We start from the raw sequence: 20,000 nt of genomic DNA on the forward strand, positions 1-20,000 counted from the left end.
TGATAATATTCATATCTTAGTACTGTATGCTAAACAATGATAATATTAATATCTTAGTACTGTATGCTAAACAATGATAATATTAATATCTTAGTACTGTATGCTAAACAATGATAATATTAATATCTTAGTACTGTATGCTAAACAATGATAATATTAATATCTTAGTACTGTATGCTAAACAATGATAATATTAATATCTTAGTACTGTATGCTAAACAATGATAATATTAATATCTTAGTACTGTATGCTAAACAATGATAATATTAATATCTTAGTACTGTATGCTAAACAATGATAATATTAATATCTTAGTACTGTATGCTAAACAATGATAATATTAATATCTTAGTACTGTATGCTAAACAATGATAATATTAATATCTTAGTACTGTATGCTAAACAATGATAATATTAATATCTTAGTACTGTATGCTAAACAATGATAATATTAATATCTTAGTACTGTATGCTAAACAATGATAATATTAATATCTTAGTACTGTATGCTAAACATTGATAATATTAATATCTTAGTACTGTATGCTACACACGTCTTTCTATTTATGAAATTCCAAGACCTACTTTGCATAAATAATATTTTATTGCTTTTAGCCTTTTGATGATGTCATCAAAGCAGAGACCCATGTTATGATGACTATACACCTTATCAAAGTATATACGTCATTTTGATCTCACCTTGAACTGTTTTTCTAGCAGTGAAATCTCTGTATCATCTGATAGAAGTATTTTATTCTCTAGTTGTTGATCTACATAGTCATTGTAATCATTAACAGTGACCTCAGTATCACCACACTTGATAGCTTCCAGTAAGGCATCATGGAGGAATATATATTGATCCTGTCAAATCAAAGTGTAAAATGTATTGATTTTGTGAAATCAAAGTGTAAAATGTACTGATTTTGTGAAATCAGAGTAAAATGTACTGATTTTGTGAAATCAGAGTAAAATGTACCGATCTTGTGAAATCAGAGTAAATTGTACTGATTTTGTGAAATCAAAGTGTAAAATGGACTGATTTTGTGAAATCAAAGTGTAAAATGGACTGATTTTGTGAAATCAAAGTGTAAAATGGACTGATTTTGTGAAATCAAAGTGTAAAATGGGCCGATTTTGTGAAATCAGTGTAAAATGGACCGATTTTATGAAATCAAAGTGTAAAATGGGCCGATTTTATGAAATCAAAGTGTAAAATGGACTGATTTTGTGAAATCAGTATAAAATGGACTGATTTTGTGAAATCAAAGTGTAAAATGGACTGATTTTGTGAAATCAAAGTGTAAAATGGACTGATTTTGTGAAATCAAAGTGTAAAATGGACTGATTTTGTGAAATCAAAATGTAAAATGGACTGATTTTATGAAATCAGTAAAATGTATTGATCCTGTCAAATCAAAGTGTAAAATGGACTGATTTTATGAAATCAAAGTGTAAAATGGACTGATTTTGTGAAATCAAAGTGTAAAATGGACTGATTTTGTGAAATCAAAGTGTAAAATGGACTGATTTTGTGAAATCAAAGTGTAAAATGGACTGATTTTGTGAAATCAAAGTGTAAAATGGACTGATTTTGTGAAATCAAAATGTAAAATGGACTGATTTTATGAAATCAGTAAAATGTATTGATCCTGTCAAATCAAAGTGTAAAATGCACTGATTTTGTGAAATCGGTGTAAAATATACTGATCTTGTGAAATCAATGTAAAATGGACTGATTTTGTGAAATCGGAGTAAAATGTAATGATTTTATGAAATCAAAAATGTAAAATGTACTGATTAAATGTACTAAAATGTACTGACTTTATGAAATGAAAGTGTAAAATATATACGTGAAATTCAATATAGTTTCAAATGGTTTCATTTCACTTTTATTTCACTAGTATTCTAATTAGACAAAAGTGTTATAAAACATATATTCTAAACCAGAGTTTGTTATTTTGTATAGCAGATACATACATGTTATAAAGTTGGGTGTGTTATCCAACATACTTTTTGTCAAAACACAGACTCAGTACTTTTTTGTTTCTTATTAAACACTTTAAGTATAAATTGTTACCTTACCTCTGTTTGAACACTTTAAGTATAAATTGTTACCTTACCTCTGTTTGAACACTTTAAGTATAAATTGTCATCTTACCTCTGTTTGAACACTTTAAGTATAAATTGTTACCTTACCTCTGTTTGAACACTTTAAGTATAAATTGTTATCTTACCTCTGTTTGAACACTTTAAGTATAAATTGTTACCTTACCTCTGTTTGAACACTTTAAGTATAAATTGTTATCTTACCTCTGTTTGAACACTTTAAGTATAAATTGTTATCTTACCTCTGTTTGAACACTTTAAGTATAAATTGTTACCTTACCTCTGTTTGAACACTTTAAGTATAAATTGTTATCTTACCTCTGTTTGAACACTTTAAGTATAAATTGTTATCTTACCTCTGTTTGAACACTTTAAGTATAAATTGTTACCTTACCTCTGTTTGAACACTTTAAGTATAAATTGTTATCTTACCTCTGTTTGAACACTTTAAGTATAAATTGTTATCTTACCTCTGTTTGAACACTTTAAGTATAAATTGTTATCTTACCTCTGTTTGAACTAGGTAATTTCGTTGTTGTCTAATATGCTTCATAAAAGCAAGTACACTGACACGCTGTGTAGCTTTAATTTGTCTCAGCATTGTGTCTATCACAATGTAGGTTCCTGTCCTGCCCACTCCGGCACTGTAAGTAACAACATACAGTCATCAGTCATGCACCTTGATTGTTAGATATAACATCATGGCACTTACATGTTGCAATTTGCCAGAAATACTTTATCAAGTTTCTACAATTAATAGATTGTACATTGTGCTTGGATTCACAGCTAGATAGATTGTACATTGTGCTTGGATTCATAGCTAGATAGATTGTACATTGTGCTTGGATTCACAGCTAGATAGATTGTACATTGTGCTTGGATTCACAGCTAGATAGATTGTACATTGTGCTTGGATTCACAGCTAGATAGATTGTACATTGTGCTTGGATTCACAGCTAGATAGATTGTACACTGTGCTTGGATTCACAGCTAGATAGATTGTACATTGTGCTTGGATTCACAGCTAGATAGATTGTACATTGTGCTTAGATTCACAGCTAGATAGATTGTACATTGTGCTTAGATTCACAGCTAGATAGATTGTACACTGTGCTTGGATTCATAGCTAGATAGATTGTACATAGTGCTTAGATTCACAGCTAGATAGATTGTACATAGTGCTTAGATTCACAGCTAGATAGATTGTACATAGTGCTTGGATTCACAGCTAGATAGATTGTACATTGTGCTTGGATTCACAGCTAGATAGATTGTACATTGTGCTTGGATTCACAGCTAGATAGATTGTACATTGTGCTTGGATTCACAGCTAGATAGATTGTACGTTGTGCTTAGATTCACAGCTAGATAGATTGTACATTGTGCTTGGATTCACAGCTAGATAGATTGTACATTGTGCTTGGATTCACAGCTAGATAGATTGTACGTTGTGCTTAGATTCACAGCTAGATAGATTGTACATTGTGCTTGGATTCACAGCTAGATAGATTGTACACTGTGCTTGGATTCACAGCTAGATAGATTGTACATTGTGCTTAGATTCACATCTAGATAGATTGTACATTGTGCTTAGATTCACATCTAGATAGATTGTACATTGTGCTTAGATTCACATCTAGATAGATTGTACATTGTGCTTAGATTCACAGCTAGATAGATTGTACATTGTGCTTGGATTCACAGCTAGATAGATTGTACATTGTGCTTGGATTCACAACTAGATAGATTGTACATTGTGCTTGGATTCACAGCTAGATAGATTGTACATTGTGCTTAGATTCACAGCTAGATAGATTGTACATTGTGCTTAGATTCACAGCTAGATAGATTGTACATTGTGCTTGGATTCACAGCTAGATAGATTGTACATTGTGCTTGGATTCACAGCTAGATAGATTGTACATTGTGCTTGGATTCACAGCTAGGGACACATATATTCTTACTATAATTTTCCTACATAATATTTCACATTAAAGACAAGATAAATACACTAGGTGTTACATTTCTTATGTTGACTCTATATTTCAAGTTGTGGTTTACATGGTGATATTTTACAACTTCAATCACATCACTGATTTTTACCCCCAAAAAATGCATTTGTTGTTGATTTCCACTTAATTATTTAACTTTAACAGTCAAATATATTCATCTTTTTTTACTGTAAATGAAAGTTTAGTACTTAAACTTAAAAAAGGTTCCTTGGGTTTGCTTAGTTTGTCTCTCAATGTCAATCATTGAAAGTTGCATATTTCTACTTTTTGCAAAAAAATAATGTCTCTTACACTTGCTGACCCGTTATCTCTCTGTTACTTGGCAACTTTTGTTAACAAACCTTTTGCCTGTATGGTGTTTCCGAGCACTGCCTACAAAATTGAGATACCTGGGATAATCTTACGCTAACGTAAATAGTTTTGAACTTCTTAACATGTGCTAAAGAAAGAGCCGAGAAAATGGCAATGAAAATGAAAATTCGAAAGACACTTCAACAGCTGTTTCCTGTGACTTGCCATTTGGTTGTGTATACCAGTAGCTCCTTGCTATAGACACAGAGAAAATGTGGTATTTTGGGAAGGCCATGGAACGTGATGAAAGTTATACACTGTCAACAGATAGAAACATGTTTGTTTCCCACAATAAAGGTGTCCCTGCATTAATTAGTCCTCAATGGGTGGAGACTTTGGATAATCTTTTCATTATGCTATGTGCTCTCTATATGGGTTATGTTCTGAATATTTGTGCTCATGTATTAGGCATTGCTACACAGTCGGTGTTGGTGTTTTGTTTAAGACACTTAATAATGTGCAAATGTATTAGGCATTGCTACACAGTCGGTGTTGGCGTTTCATTGAAGACACTTAATAAAAGAGTGCTGAACCTTTTCCCTGAATTTAAATTTCCACATCATGACACTGTATGACATTGAGAATTGTATACAAATTGTAAGTGAAAGCGTTACAAAACTATAAATAGCGGTACTTGACGAACTCATGTCAACCATTTTCTTCAAGCATGATTCATTAACATTGCGACACTTGTCATTTACTATTAAAAACTACTTGCACCTTCAAAATCTCGGTTTTATAACTATGTACCATTAGCTGTAAGTTCATACCTGTTGTACATGTATATGAACAATAGGTACCATTACTGTAAGTTAATACCTGTTGTACATGTATATGTATATGAACAATAGGCACCATTACTGTAAGTTCATACCTGTTGTACATGTATGAACAATAGGCACCATTACTGTAAGTTCATACCTGTTGTACATGTATGAACAATAGGCACCATTACTGTAAGTTCATACCTGTTGTACATGTATGAACAATAGGTACCATTACTGTAAGTTCATACCTGTTGTACATGTATATGTATATGAACAATAGGCACCATTACTGTAAGTTCATACCTGTTGTACATGTATATGTATATGAACAATAGGCACCATTACTGTAAGTTCATACCTGTTGTACATGTATGAACAATAGGTACCATTACTGTAAGTTCATACCTGTTGTACATGTATATGTATATGAACAATAGGTACCATTACTGTAAGTTCATACCTGTTGTACATGTATGTGTATATGAACAATAGGCACCATTACTGTAAGTTCATACCTGTTGTACATGTACGAACAATAGGTACCATTACTGTAAGTTCATACCTGTTGTACATGTACGAACAATAGGTACCATTACTGTAAGTTCATACCTGTTGTACATGTACGAACAATAGGCACCATTACTGTAAGTTCATACCTGTTGTACATGTATGAACAATAGGTACCATTACTGTAAGTTAATACCTGTTGTATATGTATGAACAATAGGTACCATTACTGTAAGTTAATACCTGTTGTATATGTATGAACAATAGGTACCATTACTGTAAGTTCATACCTGTTGTATATGTATGAACAATAGGTACCATTACTGTAAGTTCATACCTGTTGTACATGTATGTGTATATGAACAATAGGCACCATTACTGTAAGTTCATACCTGTTGTACATGTATGAACAATAGGTACCATTACTGTAAGTTAATACCTGTTGTATATGTATGAACAATAGGTACCATTACTGTAAGTTCATACCTGTTGTACATGTATATGTATATGAACAATAGGTACCATTACTGTAAGTTCATACCTGTTGTACATGTATGAACAATAGGCACCATTACTGTAAGTTCATACCTGTTGTACATGTATATGTATATGAACAATAGGTACCATTACTGTAAGTTCATACCTGTTGTACATGTATATGTATATGAACAATAGGCACCATTACTGTAAGTTCATACCTGTCGTACATGTACGAACAATAGGTACCATTACTGTAAGTTCATACCTGTTGTAAATGTATGAACAATAGGCACCATTACTGTAAGTTCATATCTGTTGTACATGTATGAACAATAGGCACCATTACTGTAAGTTCATACCTGTTGTACATGTATATGTATATGAACAATAGGCACCATTACTGTAAGTTCATATCTGTTGTACATGTATATGTATATGAACAATAGGCACCATTACTGTAAGTTCATACCTGTTGTACATGTATATGAACAATAGGTACCATTACTGTAAGTTCATACCTGTTGTAAATGTATGAACAATAGGCACCATTACTGTAAGTTCATACCTGTTGTAAATGTATGAACAATAGGTACCATTACTGTAAGTTCATACCTGTTGTACATGTATATGTATATGAACAATAGGCACCATTACTGTAAGTTCATACCTGTTGTACATGTATATGAACAATAGGTACCATTACTGTAAGTTCATACCTGTTGTACATGTATATGTATATGAACAATAGGCACCATTACTGTAAGTTCATACCTGTTGTACATGTATATGTATATGAACAATAGGCACCATTACTGTAAGTTCATACCTGTTGTACATGTATGAACAATAGGTACCATTACTGTAAGTTCATACCTGTTGTACATATGTATATGAACAATAGGCACCATTACTGTAAGTTCATACCTGTTGTACATGTATGAACAATAGGTACCATTACTGTAAGTTAATACCTGTTGTATATGTATGAACAATAGGTACCATTACTGTAAGTTCATACCTGTTGTACATGTATATGTATATGAACAATAGGTACCATTACTGTAAGTTCATACCTGTTGTACATGTATGAACAATAGGCACCATTACTGTAAGTTCATACCTGTTGTACATGTATATGTATATGAACAATAGGTACCATTACTGTAAGTTCATACCTGTTGTACATGTATATGTATATGAACAATAGGCACCATTACTGTAAGTTCATACCTGTCGTACATGTACGAACAATAGGTACCATTACTGTAAGTTCATACCTGTTGTAAATGTATGAACAATAGGCACCATTACTGTAAGTTCATATCTGTTGTACATGTATGAACAATAGGCACCATTACTGTAAGTTCATACCTGTTGTACATGTATATGTATATGAACAATAGGCACCATTACTGTAAGTTCATACCTGTTGTAAATGTATGAACAATAGGTACCATTACTGTAAGTTCATACCTGTTGTAAATGTATGAACAATAGGCACCATTACTGTAAGTTCATACCTGTTGTAAATGTATGAACAATAGGTACCATTACTGTAAGTTCATACCTGTTGTACATGTATATGTATATGAACAATAGGCACCATTACTGTAAGTTCATACCTGTTGTACATGTATATGAACAATAGGTACCATTACTGTAAGTTCATACCTGTTGTACATGTATATGTATATGAACAATAGGCACCATTACTGTAAGTTCATACCTGTTGTACATGTATATGTATATGAACAATAGGCACCATTACTGTAAGTTCATACCTGTTGTACATGTATGAACAATAGGTACCATTACTGTAAGTTCATACCTGTTGTACATATGTATATGAACAATAGGCACCATTACTGTAAGTTCATACCTGTTGTACATGTATATGTATATGAACGATAGGCACCATTACTGTAAGTTCATACCTGTTGTACATGTATGAACAATAGGTACCATTACTGTAAGTTCATACCTGTTGTACATGTATGAACAATAGGTACCATTACTGTAAGTTCATACCTGTTGTACATGTATGAACAATAGGTACCATTACTGTAAGTTCATACCTGTTGTACATGTATGAACAATAGGCACCATTACTGTAAGTTCATACCTGTTGTACATGTATGAACAATAGGTACCATTACTGTAAGTTCATACCTGTTGTACATGTATGAACAATAGGTACCATTACTGTAAGTTCATACCTGTTGTACATGTATGAACAATAGGTACCATTACTGTAAGTTCATACCTGTTGTACATGTATGAACAATAGGTACCATTACTGTAAGTTCATACCTGTTGTACATGTATGAACAATAGGTACCATTACTGTAAGTTCATACCTGTTGTACATGTATATGTATATGAACAATAGGCACCATTACTGTAAGTTCATACCTGTTGTACATGTATATGTATATGAACAATAGGCACCATTACTGTAAGTTCATACCTGTTGTACATGTATGAACAATAGGTACCATTACTGTAAGTTCATACCTGTTGTACATGTATATGTATATGAACAATAGGTACCATTACTGTAAGTTCATACCTGTTGTACATGTATGAACAATAGGCACCATTACTGTAAGTTCATACCTGTTGTACATGTATATGTATATGAACAATAGGTACCATTACTGTAAGTTCATACCTGTTGTACACGTATGAACAATAGGTACCATTACTGTTAGTTCATACCTGTTGTAAATGTATGAACAATAGGCACCATTACTGTAAGTTCATACCTGTTGTACATGTATATGTATATGAACAATAGGCACCATTACTGTAAGTTCATATCTGTTGTACATGTATGAACAATAGGTACCATTACTGTAAGTTCATACCTGTTGTACATGTATATGTATATGAACAATAGGCACCATTACTGTAAGTTCATACCTGTTGTAAATGTATGAACAATAGGTACCATTACTGTAAGTTCATACCTGTTGTAAATGTATGAACAATAGGCACCATTACTGTAAGTTCATACCTGTTGTAAATGTATGAACAATAGGTACCATTACTGTAAGTTCATACCTGTTGTACATGTATATGTATATGAACAATAGGCACCATTACTGTAAGTTCATACCTGTTGTACATGTATATGAACAATAGGTACCATTACTGTAAGTTCATACCTGTTGTACATGTATATGTATATGAACAATAGGCACCATTACTGTAAGTTCATACCTGTTGTACATGTATATGTATATGAACAATAGGCACCATTACTGTAAGTTCATACCTGTTGTACATGTATGAACAATAGGTACCATTACTGTAAGTTCATACCTGTTGTACATATGTATATGAACAATAGGCACCATTACTGTAAGTTCATACCTGTTGTACATGTATATGTATATGAACGATAGGCACCATTACTGTAAGTTCATACCTGTTGTACATGTATATGTATATGAACAATAGGCACCATTACTGTAAGTTCATACCTGTTGTACATGTATGAACAATAGGTACCATTACTGTAAGTTCATACCTGTTGTACATGTATGAACAATAGGCACCATTACTGTAAGTTCATACCTGTTGTACATGTATGAACAATAGGCACCATTACTGTAAGTTCATACCTGTTGTACATGTATGAACAATAGGTACCATTACTGTAAGTTCATACCTGTTGTACATGTATGAACAATAGGTACCATTACTGTAAGTTCATACCTGTTGTACATGTATGAACAATAGGTACCATTACTGTAAGTTCATACCTGTTGTACATGTATGAACAATAGGTACCATTACTGTAAGTTCATACCTGTTGTACATGTATGAACAATAGGTACCATTACTGTAAGTTCATACCTGTTGTACATGTATGAACAATAGGCACCATTACTGTAAGTTCATACCTGTTGTACATGTATATGTATATGAACAATAGGCACCATTACTGTAAGTTCATACCTGTTGTACATGTATGAACAATAGGTACCATTACTGTAAGTTCATACCTGTTGTACATGTATATGTATATGAACAATAGGTACCATTACTGTAAGTTCATACCTGTTGTACATGTATGAACAATAGGCACCATTACTGTAAGTTCATACCTGTTGTACATGTATATGTATATGAACAATAGGTACCATTACTGTAAGTTCATACCTGTTGTACATGTATATGTATATGAACAATAGGCACCATTACTGTAAGTTCATACCTGTCGTACATGTACGAACAATAGGTACCATTACTGTAAGTTCATACCTGTTGTACATGTATGAACAATAGGTACCATTACTGTTAGTTCATACCTGTTGTAAATGTATGAACAATAGGCACCATTACTGTAAGTTCATACCTGTTGTACATGTATATGTATATGAACAATAGGCACCATTACTGTAAGTTCATATCTGTTGTACATGTATGAACAATAGGCACCATTACTGTAAGTTCATACCTGTTGTACATGTATATGTATATGAACAATAGGCACCATTACTGTAAGTTCATATCTGTTGTACATGTATGAACAATAGGCACCATTACTGTAAGTTCATACCTGTTGTACATGTATATGTATATGAACAATAGGTACCATTACTGTAAGTTCATACCTGTTGTACATGTATGAACAATAGGCACCATTACTGTAAGTTCATACCTGTTGTACATGTATGAACAATAGGTACCATTACTGTAAGTTCATACCTGTTGTACATGTATGAACAATAGGTACCATTACTGTAAGTTCATACCTGTTGTACATGTATGAACAATAGGTACCATTACTGTAAGTTCATACCTGTTGTACATGTATGAACAATAGGTACCATTACTGTAAGTTCATACCTGTTGTACATGTATGAACAATAGGTACCATTACTGTAAGTTCATACCTGTTGTACATGTATGAACAATAGGCACCATTACTGTAAGTTCATACCTGTTGTACATGTATATGTATATGAACAATAGGCACCATTACTGTAAGTTCATACCTGTTGTACATGTATGAACAATAGGTACCATTACTGTAAGTTCATACCTGTTGTACATGTATATGTATATGAACAATAGGTACCATTACTGTAAGTTCATACCTGTTGTACATGTATGAATAGGCACCATTACTGTAAGTTCATACCTGTTGTACATGTATATGTATATGAACAATAGGTACCATTACTGTAAGTTCATACCTGTTGTACATGTATATGTATATGAACAATAGGCACCATTACTGTAAGTTCATACCTGTCGTACATGTACGAACAATAGGTACCATTACTGTAAGTTCATACCTGTTGTACATGTATGAACAATAGGTACCATTACTGTTAGTTCATACCTGTTGTAAATGTATGAACAATAGGCACCATTACTGTAAGTTCATACCTGTTGTACATGTATATGTATATGAACAATAGGCACCATTACTGTAAGTTCATATCTGTTGTACATGTATGAACAATAGGCACCATTACTGTAAGTTCATACCTGTTGTACATGTATATGTATATGAACAATAGGCACCATTACTGTAAGTTCATATCTGTTGTACATGTATGAACAATAGGCACCATTACTGTAAGTTCATACCTGTTGTACATGTATATGTATATGAACAATAGGTACCATTACTGTAAGTTCATACCTGTTGTAAATGTATGAACAATAGGTACCATTACTGTAAGTTCATATCTGTTGTACATGTATGAACAATAGGTACCATTACTGTAAGTTCATACCTGTTGTACATGTACATGTATATGAACAATAGGTACCATTACTGTAAGTTCATATCTGTTGTACATGTATATGTATATGAACAATAGGCACCATTACTGTAAGTTCATACCTGTTGTAAATGTATGAACAATAGGTACCATTACTGTAAGTTCATACCTGTTGTAAATGTATGAACAATAGGCACCATTACTGTAAGTTCATACCTGTTGTAAATGTATGAACAATAGGTACCATTACTGTAAGTTCATACCTGTTGTACATGTATATGTATATGAACAATAGGCACCATTACTGTAAGTTCATACCTGTTGTACATGTATATGAACAATAGGTACCATTACTGTAAGTTCATACCTGTTGTACATGTATATGTATATGAACAATAGGCACCATTACTGTAAGTTCATACCTGTTGTACATGTATATGTATATGAACAATAGGCACCATTACTGTAAGTTCATACCTGTTGTACATGTATGAACAATAGGTACCATTACTGTAAGTTCATACCTGTTGTACATATGTATATGAACAATAGGCACCATTACTGTAAGTTCATACCTGTTGTACATGTATATGTATATGAACGATAGGCACCATTACTGTAAGTTCATACCTGTTGTACATGTATGAACAATAGGTACCATTACTGTAAGTTCATACCTGTTGTACATGTATGAACAATAGGTACCATTACTGTAAGTTCATACCTGTTGTACATGTATGAACAATAGGCACCATTACTGTAAGTTCATACCTGTTGTACATGTATGAACAATAGGTACCATTACTGTAAGTTCATACCTGTTGTACATGTATGAACAATAGGTACCATTACTGTAAGTTCATACCTGTTGTACATGTATGAACAATAGGCACCATTACTGTAAGTTCATACCTGTTGTACATGTATGAACAATAGGTACCATTACTGTAAGTTCATACCTGTTGTACATGTATGAACAATAGGTACCATTACTGTAAGTTCATACCTGTTGTACATGTATGAACAATAGGTACCATTACTGTAAGTTCATACCTGTTGTACATGTATGAACAATAGGTACCATTACTGTAAGTTCATACCTGTTGTACATGTATGAACAATAGGTACCATTACTGTAAGTTCATACCTGTTGTACATGTATATGCATATGAACAATAGGCACCATTACTGTAAGTTCATACCTGTTGTACATGTATATGTATATGAACAATAGGCACCATTACTGTAAGTTCATACCTGTTGTACATGTATGAACAATAGGTACCATTACTGTAAGTTCATACCTGTTGTACATATGTATATGAACAATAGGCACCATTACTGTAAGTTCATACCTGTTGTACATGTATATGTATATGAACAATAGGCACCATTACTGTAAGTTCATACCTGTTGTACATGTATGAACAATAGGTACCATTACTGTAAGTTCATACCTGTTGTACATGTATGAACAATAGGTACCATTACTGTAAGTTCATACCTGTTGTACATGTATGAACAATAGGCACCATTACTGTAAGTTCATACCTGTTGTACATGTATGAACAATAGGTACCATTACTGTAAGTTCATACCTGTTGTACATGTATGAACAATAGGTACCATTACTGTAAGTTCATACCTGTTGTACATGTATGAACAATAGGTACCATTACTGTAAGTTCATACCTGTTGTACATGTATGAACAATAGGTACCATTACTGTAAGTTCATACCTGTTGTACATGTATGAACAATAGGCACCATTACTGTAAGTTCATACCTGTTGTACATGTATGAACAATAGGTACCATTACTGTAAGTTCATACCTGTTGTACATGTATGAACAATAGGTACCATTACTGTAAGTTCATACCTGTTGTACATGTATGAACAATAGGTACCATTACTGTTAGTTCATACCTGTTGTACATGTATGAACAATAGGTACCATTACTGTAAGTTCATACCTGTTGTACATGTATGAACAATAGGTACAATTACTGTAAGTTCATACCTGTTGTACATGTATGAACAATAGGTACCATTACTGTAAGTTCATACCTGTTGTACATGTATGTGTATATGAACAATAGGCACCATTACTGTAAGTTCATACCTGTTGTACATGTATGAACAATAGGTACCATTACTGTAAGTTCATACCTGTTGTACATGTATATGTATATGAACAATAGGTACCATTACTGTAAGTTCATACCTGTTGTACATGTATATGTATATGAACAATAGGTACCATTACTGTAAGTTCATACCTGTTGTACATGTATGAACAATAGGTACCATTACTGTAAGTTCATACCTGTTGTACATGTATGAACAATAGGTACCATTACTGTAAGTTCATACCTGTTGTACATGTATGAACAATAGGTACCATTACTGTAAGTTCATACATTCTCATGTTGGCTTTCACTTGTCTGTTTTGACTCATTCCTTCTCGCCTTCTACTTTATGAATACTGGACATATACGGACGCCTTTTTAAGTTTGTGGCATGGGGTATTTAGAACAATCAAAGAACAAGTACTTCCACTTATAATGTAAAATAATCCTGACACTAACCTGCAGTGAACAACAATTGGGCCTGCATCAGGTGGGTTTGCTGAAGATGACTTTTTAACAAAGGTAATGACTGGTAGACTATCTTCTGGAATTCCATGGTCAGGCCAGGCAGTGTAGTGATATTGGTATATCATTCTATCTCCATGTTGGCCACGTATCTGAAAGTTAATCAGTCCGTGTTCTACAATTATTGATAGTTGTATTATAACCTGTGCAAAGATGTTGGCTACAGGTTATATTTTCATCCTTGTTTACCTGTTTGTTAGAAGGTCCAAAAATTGATGGATTTTAATGAAACTGTCTTGAAAGTCTGCCTATATTGTGGCAAGGTCCAAATTTTTACATTTTGTTGTAGATCCAATTCTGGGTTTGGATTTTAAAGATTTAAGGGAGCTATGGTATTGATAGCAGGCATTGAGTTCTAACTCAGTATCATCAGGCATTGAGCTCCAACTCAGTATCATCAGGCATTGAGTTCTAACTCAGTATCATCAGGCATTGAGTTCTAACTCAGTATCATCAGGCATTGAGTTCTAACTCAGTATCATCAGGCATTGAGTTCTAACTCAGTATCATCAGGCATTGAGTTCCAACTCAGTATCATCAGGCATTGAGTTCCAACTCAGTATCATCAGGCATTGAGTTCTAACTCAGTATCATCAGGCATTGAGTTCTAACTCAGTATCATCAGGCATTGAGTTCTAACTCAGTATCATCAGGCATTGAGTTCTAACTCAGTATCATCAGGCATTGAGCTCCAACCAGGGGCATGAGGCAACAATTCTGGTGAAACCCAAAAATGATAATGATGTCATACAGGTAATAAAGGCCCAAGTTAGCTATGAGTCACATTTACATACTTAAATCAACGCTTAGTGCACTTGCGACAGCTGACGCGCTCCGCTGTTTGGCGTACTCGAGCTCAAACGTATTCCTTGCTTAAACTTGTAATACAGAGGGGTAGGACACGGCATCAAATAAACCAATCAGGACGCTTCAAATCAAACATGTGACCCATGAATTTTCTCACGAAGCTTGATACCACCTGCTGCCCTCTTGTGGTGAGATATACATTTTGCATGTTGCAGTACATTGTGGCGTTTGCGGGACAGTAAAACAGATTACCGAAACAGCATATTATATGAACTGAAGCTCCGAAACGGTGTGTCTTTTGCGAGGGATATAAACAAAAACACAATTGATAATATCTTGGTTTAATCAATATTTGGTGCAGTAGAGTTGCTGGAGGCTCGAACACACAATCGATTCCGGTCTATATTATGCTCATAAAATTACGTAAAAATAATCATTAAAGAGTAGTCGTCATATCTGTGTCTCTTCAAAATATACCTTTGAATGAAGAAGAAAACGTAACAACATTTGACTGAGTAAACAGATACTCGTAAGTTTGCCCAAAACAGAAAGCGTCCGTGAACGAGGGCAATGTGGTTTCACACATATGACGAAAAAGAACACCAAAGTGTCCTACCCCTTCTTTTTTAGCAAATGAGCAAATGAGCAAATTTAGCAAATTTAGCAAATGGTGAGCTCGTGGAGGTTGAATTTTCAAATTCCAAGATTTGAATCATTCGATCTTGCGATAAGACAGAGAAGTAAATTCTATGACCATTGGTGGCGCTATTCAATTGGTACACTCCACACTGAAGTGTCCCGTATATTCTATTTGTATTCCAGCGCGATTCGATCGAGTTAAATATATGTATTTCTCTGTGTATTATAATTAGATATTAATTAGCGATTCAAGATACTGAAATAATGATAAACAAGAACTTGACGGAACTTGTTGATGTTGTCTATATTCATGTTATTCAATATTGTTATAGACACCAGAATTGTTGCCTCATGCCCTTGGTCCAACTCAGTATTATCAGGCATTGAGCTCAAACTCAGTATCATTAGTGGTATATGAGCACTATACCAATTACTTGCTAGTTGAATATATAATCAATAAAAGTCCTACCTAAAAGTAAATACTACAATGATATAGAGATATTTTGTGGTCTCCATAAGAAAGTACATATTACAAATAGAATACCGCCAATGGCAGTGGACCATAAATAACATATTGACAGTGATTATGTTATTAGTTTATTATCATTATGTTGTACATGATGAAGCAGTGCTATACATATTCATGAACTCTTTCCAAACTAGACATACACAGTAATAGTCACCATTTCTACACATTCACAAAGAGACACTTTATAATGCCTTTAGCACAACTGAAATGAGTTTCACATAAATGTTGATACCTTTTTTCCTTTGATATTTTTGATGATAAATCTTCTGATGGTATAAGCAGCTAAGATGTTGGTGTCTTCTAGTGTGACTTCTATATACCCATACAACTCTGTTCCTTCTGTGGGCCAATATTGCTCACATTTTCTCTGTTGTAATACAATATTGGTTGGATTGCTTAGTGAAATATCACAATATGACAGGTTACAGTGACTACTATTGTACTATACCAATCAATTGAGAGTCCATACCCCTGGTAAGCAAACACAGCCTGTTCTGTACTATTACCAATCAATTGAGAATCCATACCCCTGGTAAGCAAACACAGCCTGTTCTGTACTATTACCAATCAATTGAGAGTCCATACCCCTGGTAAGCAAACACAGCCTGTTCTGTACTATTACCAATCAATTGAGAGTCCATACCCCTGGTAAGCAAACACAGCCTGTTCTGTACTATTACCAATCAATTGAGAGTCCATACCCCTGGTAAGCAAACACAGCTAGTTCTGTACTATTACCAATCAATTGAGAGTCCATACCCCTGGTAAGCAAACACAGCCTGTTCTGTACTATTACCAATCAATTGAGAGTCCATACCCCTGGTAAGCAAACACAGCCTGTTCTGTACTATTACCAATCAATTGAGAATCCATACCCCTGGTAAGCAAACACAGCTAGTTCTGTACTATTACCAATCAATTGAGAGTCCATACCCCTGGTAAGCAAACACAGCTAGTTCTGTACTATTACCAATCAATTGTTAGTATACTCACCTTTCCCTTCTCAACAAGATTGGTCAACATAATGACAATCACACTCCCTTGTTCCCAAACCATTCTCCAGAAGTCATTGACAGTTGTTTTCAGAGGACCTGTAGACAAAGTGAGCACAATGAGTTATGTTGTGTTTACCAGACATTGGATACACTGTCTATTCTAGTGTTATGTTGTCTTTACCAGACACTGGATACACTGTCTATTCCAGTGTTATGTTGTCTTTACCAGACATTGGATACACTGTCTATTCCAGTGTTATGTTGTCTTTACCAGACACTGGATACACTGTCTATTCTAGTGTTATGTTGTCTTTACCAGACACTGGATACACTGTCTATTCTAGTGTTATGTTGTCTTTATCAGACATTGGATACACTGTCTATTCCAGTGTTATGTTGTCTTTACCAGACATTGGATACACTGTCTATTCTAGTGTTATGTTGTCTTTACCAGACATTGGATACACTGTCTATTCCAGCATTATGTTGTCTTTACCAGACATTGGATACACTGTCTATTCCAGTGTTATGTTGTCTTTACCAGACATTGGATACACTGTCTATTCTAGTGTTATGTTGTCTTTACCAGACACTGGATACACTGTCTATTCTAGTGTTATGTTGTCTTTACCAGACATTGGATACACTGTCTATTCTAGTGTTATGTTGTCTTTACCAGACATTGGATACACAGTCTATTCCAGCATTATGTTGTCTTTACCAGACATTGGATACACTGTCTATTCTAGTGTTATGTTGTCTTTATCAGACATTGGATACACTGTCTATTCCAGTGTTATGTTGTCTTTATCAGACATTGGATACACTGTCTATTCCAGTGTTATGTTGTCTTTATCAGACATTGGATACACGTCTATTCCAGTGTTATGTTGTCTTTACCAGATATTGGATACACTGTCTATTCTAGTGTTATGTTGTCTTTACCAGACATTGGATACACTGTCTATTCTAGTGTTATGTTGTCTTTACCAGACACTGGATACACTGTCTATTCCAGTGTTATGTTGTCTTTATCAGACATTGGATACACTGTCTATTCTAGTGTTATGTTGTCTTTACCAGACACTGGATACACTGTCTATTCCAGTGTTATGTTGTCTTTACCAGACACTGGATACACTGTCTATTCCAGTGTTATGTTGTCTTTACCAGACACTGGATACACTGTCTATTCCAGTGTTATGTTGTCTTTATCAGACATTGGATACACTGTCTATTCTAGTGTTATGTTGTCTTTACCAGACATTGGATCCACTGTCTATTCTAGTGTTATGTTGTCTTTACCAGACATTGGATACACTATCTATTCTAGTGTTATGTTGTCTTTACCAGACATTGGATACACTGTCTATTCTAGTGTTATGTTGTCTTTACCAGACATTGGATACACTGTCTATTCTAGTGTTATGTTGTCTTTACCAGACATTGGATACACTGTCTATTCTAGTGTTATGTTGTCTTTATCAGACATTGGATACACTGTCTATTCTAGTGTTATGTTGTCTTTACCAGACACTGGATACACTGTCTATTCCAGTGTTATGTTGTCTTTACCAGACACTGGATACACTGTCTATTCCAGTGTTATGTTGTCTTTATCAGACACTGGATACACTGTCTATTCCAGTGTTATGTTGTCTTTACCAGACATTGGATACACTGTCTATTCTAGTGTTATGTTGTGTTTACCAGACATTGGATACACTGTCTATTCTAGTGTTATGTTGTCTTTACCAGACATTGGATACACTGTCTATTCCAGTGTTATGTTGTCTTTACCAGACATTGGATACACTGTCTATTCTAGTGTTATGTTGTCTTTACCAGACATTGGATCCACTGTCTATTCTAGTGTTATGTTGTCTTTATCAGACATTGGATACACTATCTACATGTATGCCAGACTTCTTTAAATAATGTAGTTGACTATTCTCACAATAAATGTTAAGGTGAATAGTTGATGGTGTTACTGTACATCACCATTGAATACTCGGCAAATCAAATCAGCATTTTATTTTTGATATACCTGTCTGCTAAGCCTTTTTATCAAGAGGATCATTTTGTAATTCCATGGAACATACTATATACTTGAACACACTAAATAATGGAAATATAACGTTAACAACTATTAGTTAATATTTTCAAACTTTGCAAGCACTAAGTAGATTGTGAATAGTTGATGTCAGGCTTACCTTGTGATGCTATGTAGGTTCTTTGTTTGTCGTAACCCTGGAGTATTAAATAACAATAACATCCACTAATTTAGAATTTAGTAACTTCAAACTTTCTAATCTTTTAACATGACTTTGAAAGTTGGGTTATAGATTGGCATTTTATGGTTCTCTTCATTTCTCATTGTAATAAATGCAGTGATGGCCGGTCAGTC

The 20,000-nt window shown here is 33.9% G+C and overlaps 1 protein-coding gene across 2 annotated transcripts in view; it reads right to left on the minus strand.

The window, feature by feature from the left end:
* Positions 1-20,000, minus strand: part of LOC144450414 (receptor-type tyrosine-protein phosphatase gamma-like) — a 111,134-nt gene that overhangs the window by 21,584 nt on the left and 69,550 nt on the right. For both annotated transcript variants that reach the window (XM_078141128.1, XM_078141046.1), the window contains 6 exons: positions 19,807-19,843; positions 17,592-17,689; positions 16,831-16,965; positions 14,558-14,715; positions 2,616-2,751; positions 701-862 (listed from right to left, as the gene is read on the minus strand). In XM_078141128.1, the coding sequence (XP_077997254.1) occupies positions 701-862; positions 2,616-2,751; positions 14,558-14,715; positions 16,831-16,965; positions 17,592-17,689; positions 19,807-19,843 (726 nt within the window). The remainder of the gene's footprint in view (positions 1-700; positions 863-2,615; positions 2,752-14,557; positions 14,716-16,830; positions 16,966-17,591; positions 17,690-19,806; positions 19,844-20,000) is intronic.

This window comes from Glandiceps talaboti, chromosome 1 (genome assembly GCF_964340395.1).
Source record: "Glandiceps talaboti chromosome 1, keGlaTala1.1, whole genome shotgun sequence".
In the NCBI taxonomy this organism is placed as follows: domain Eukaryota; kingdom Metazoa; phylum Hemichordata; class Enteropneusta; family Spengelidae; genus Glandiceps; species Glandiceps talaboti.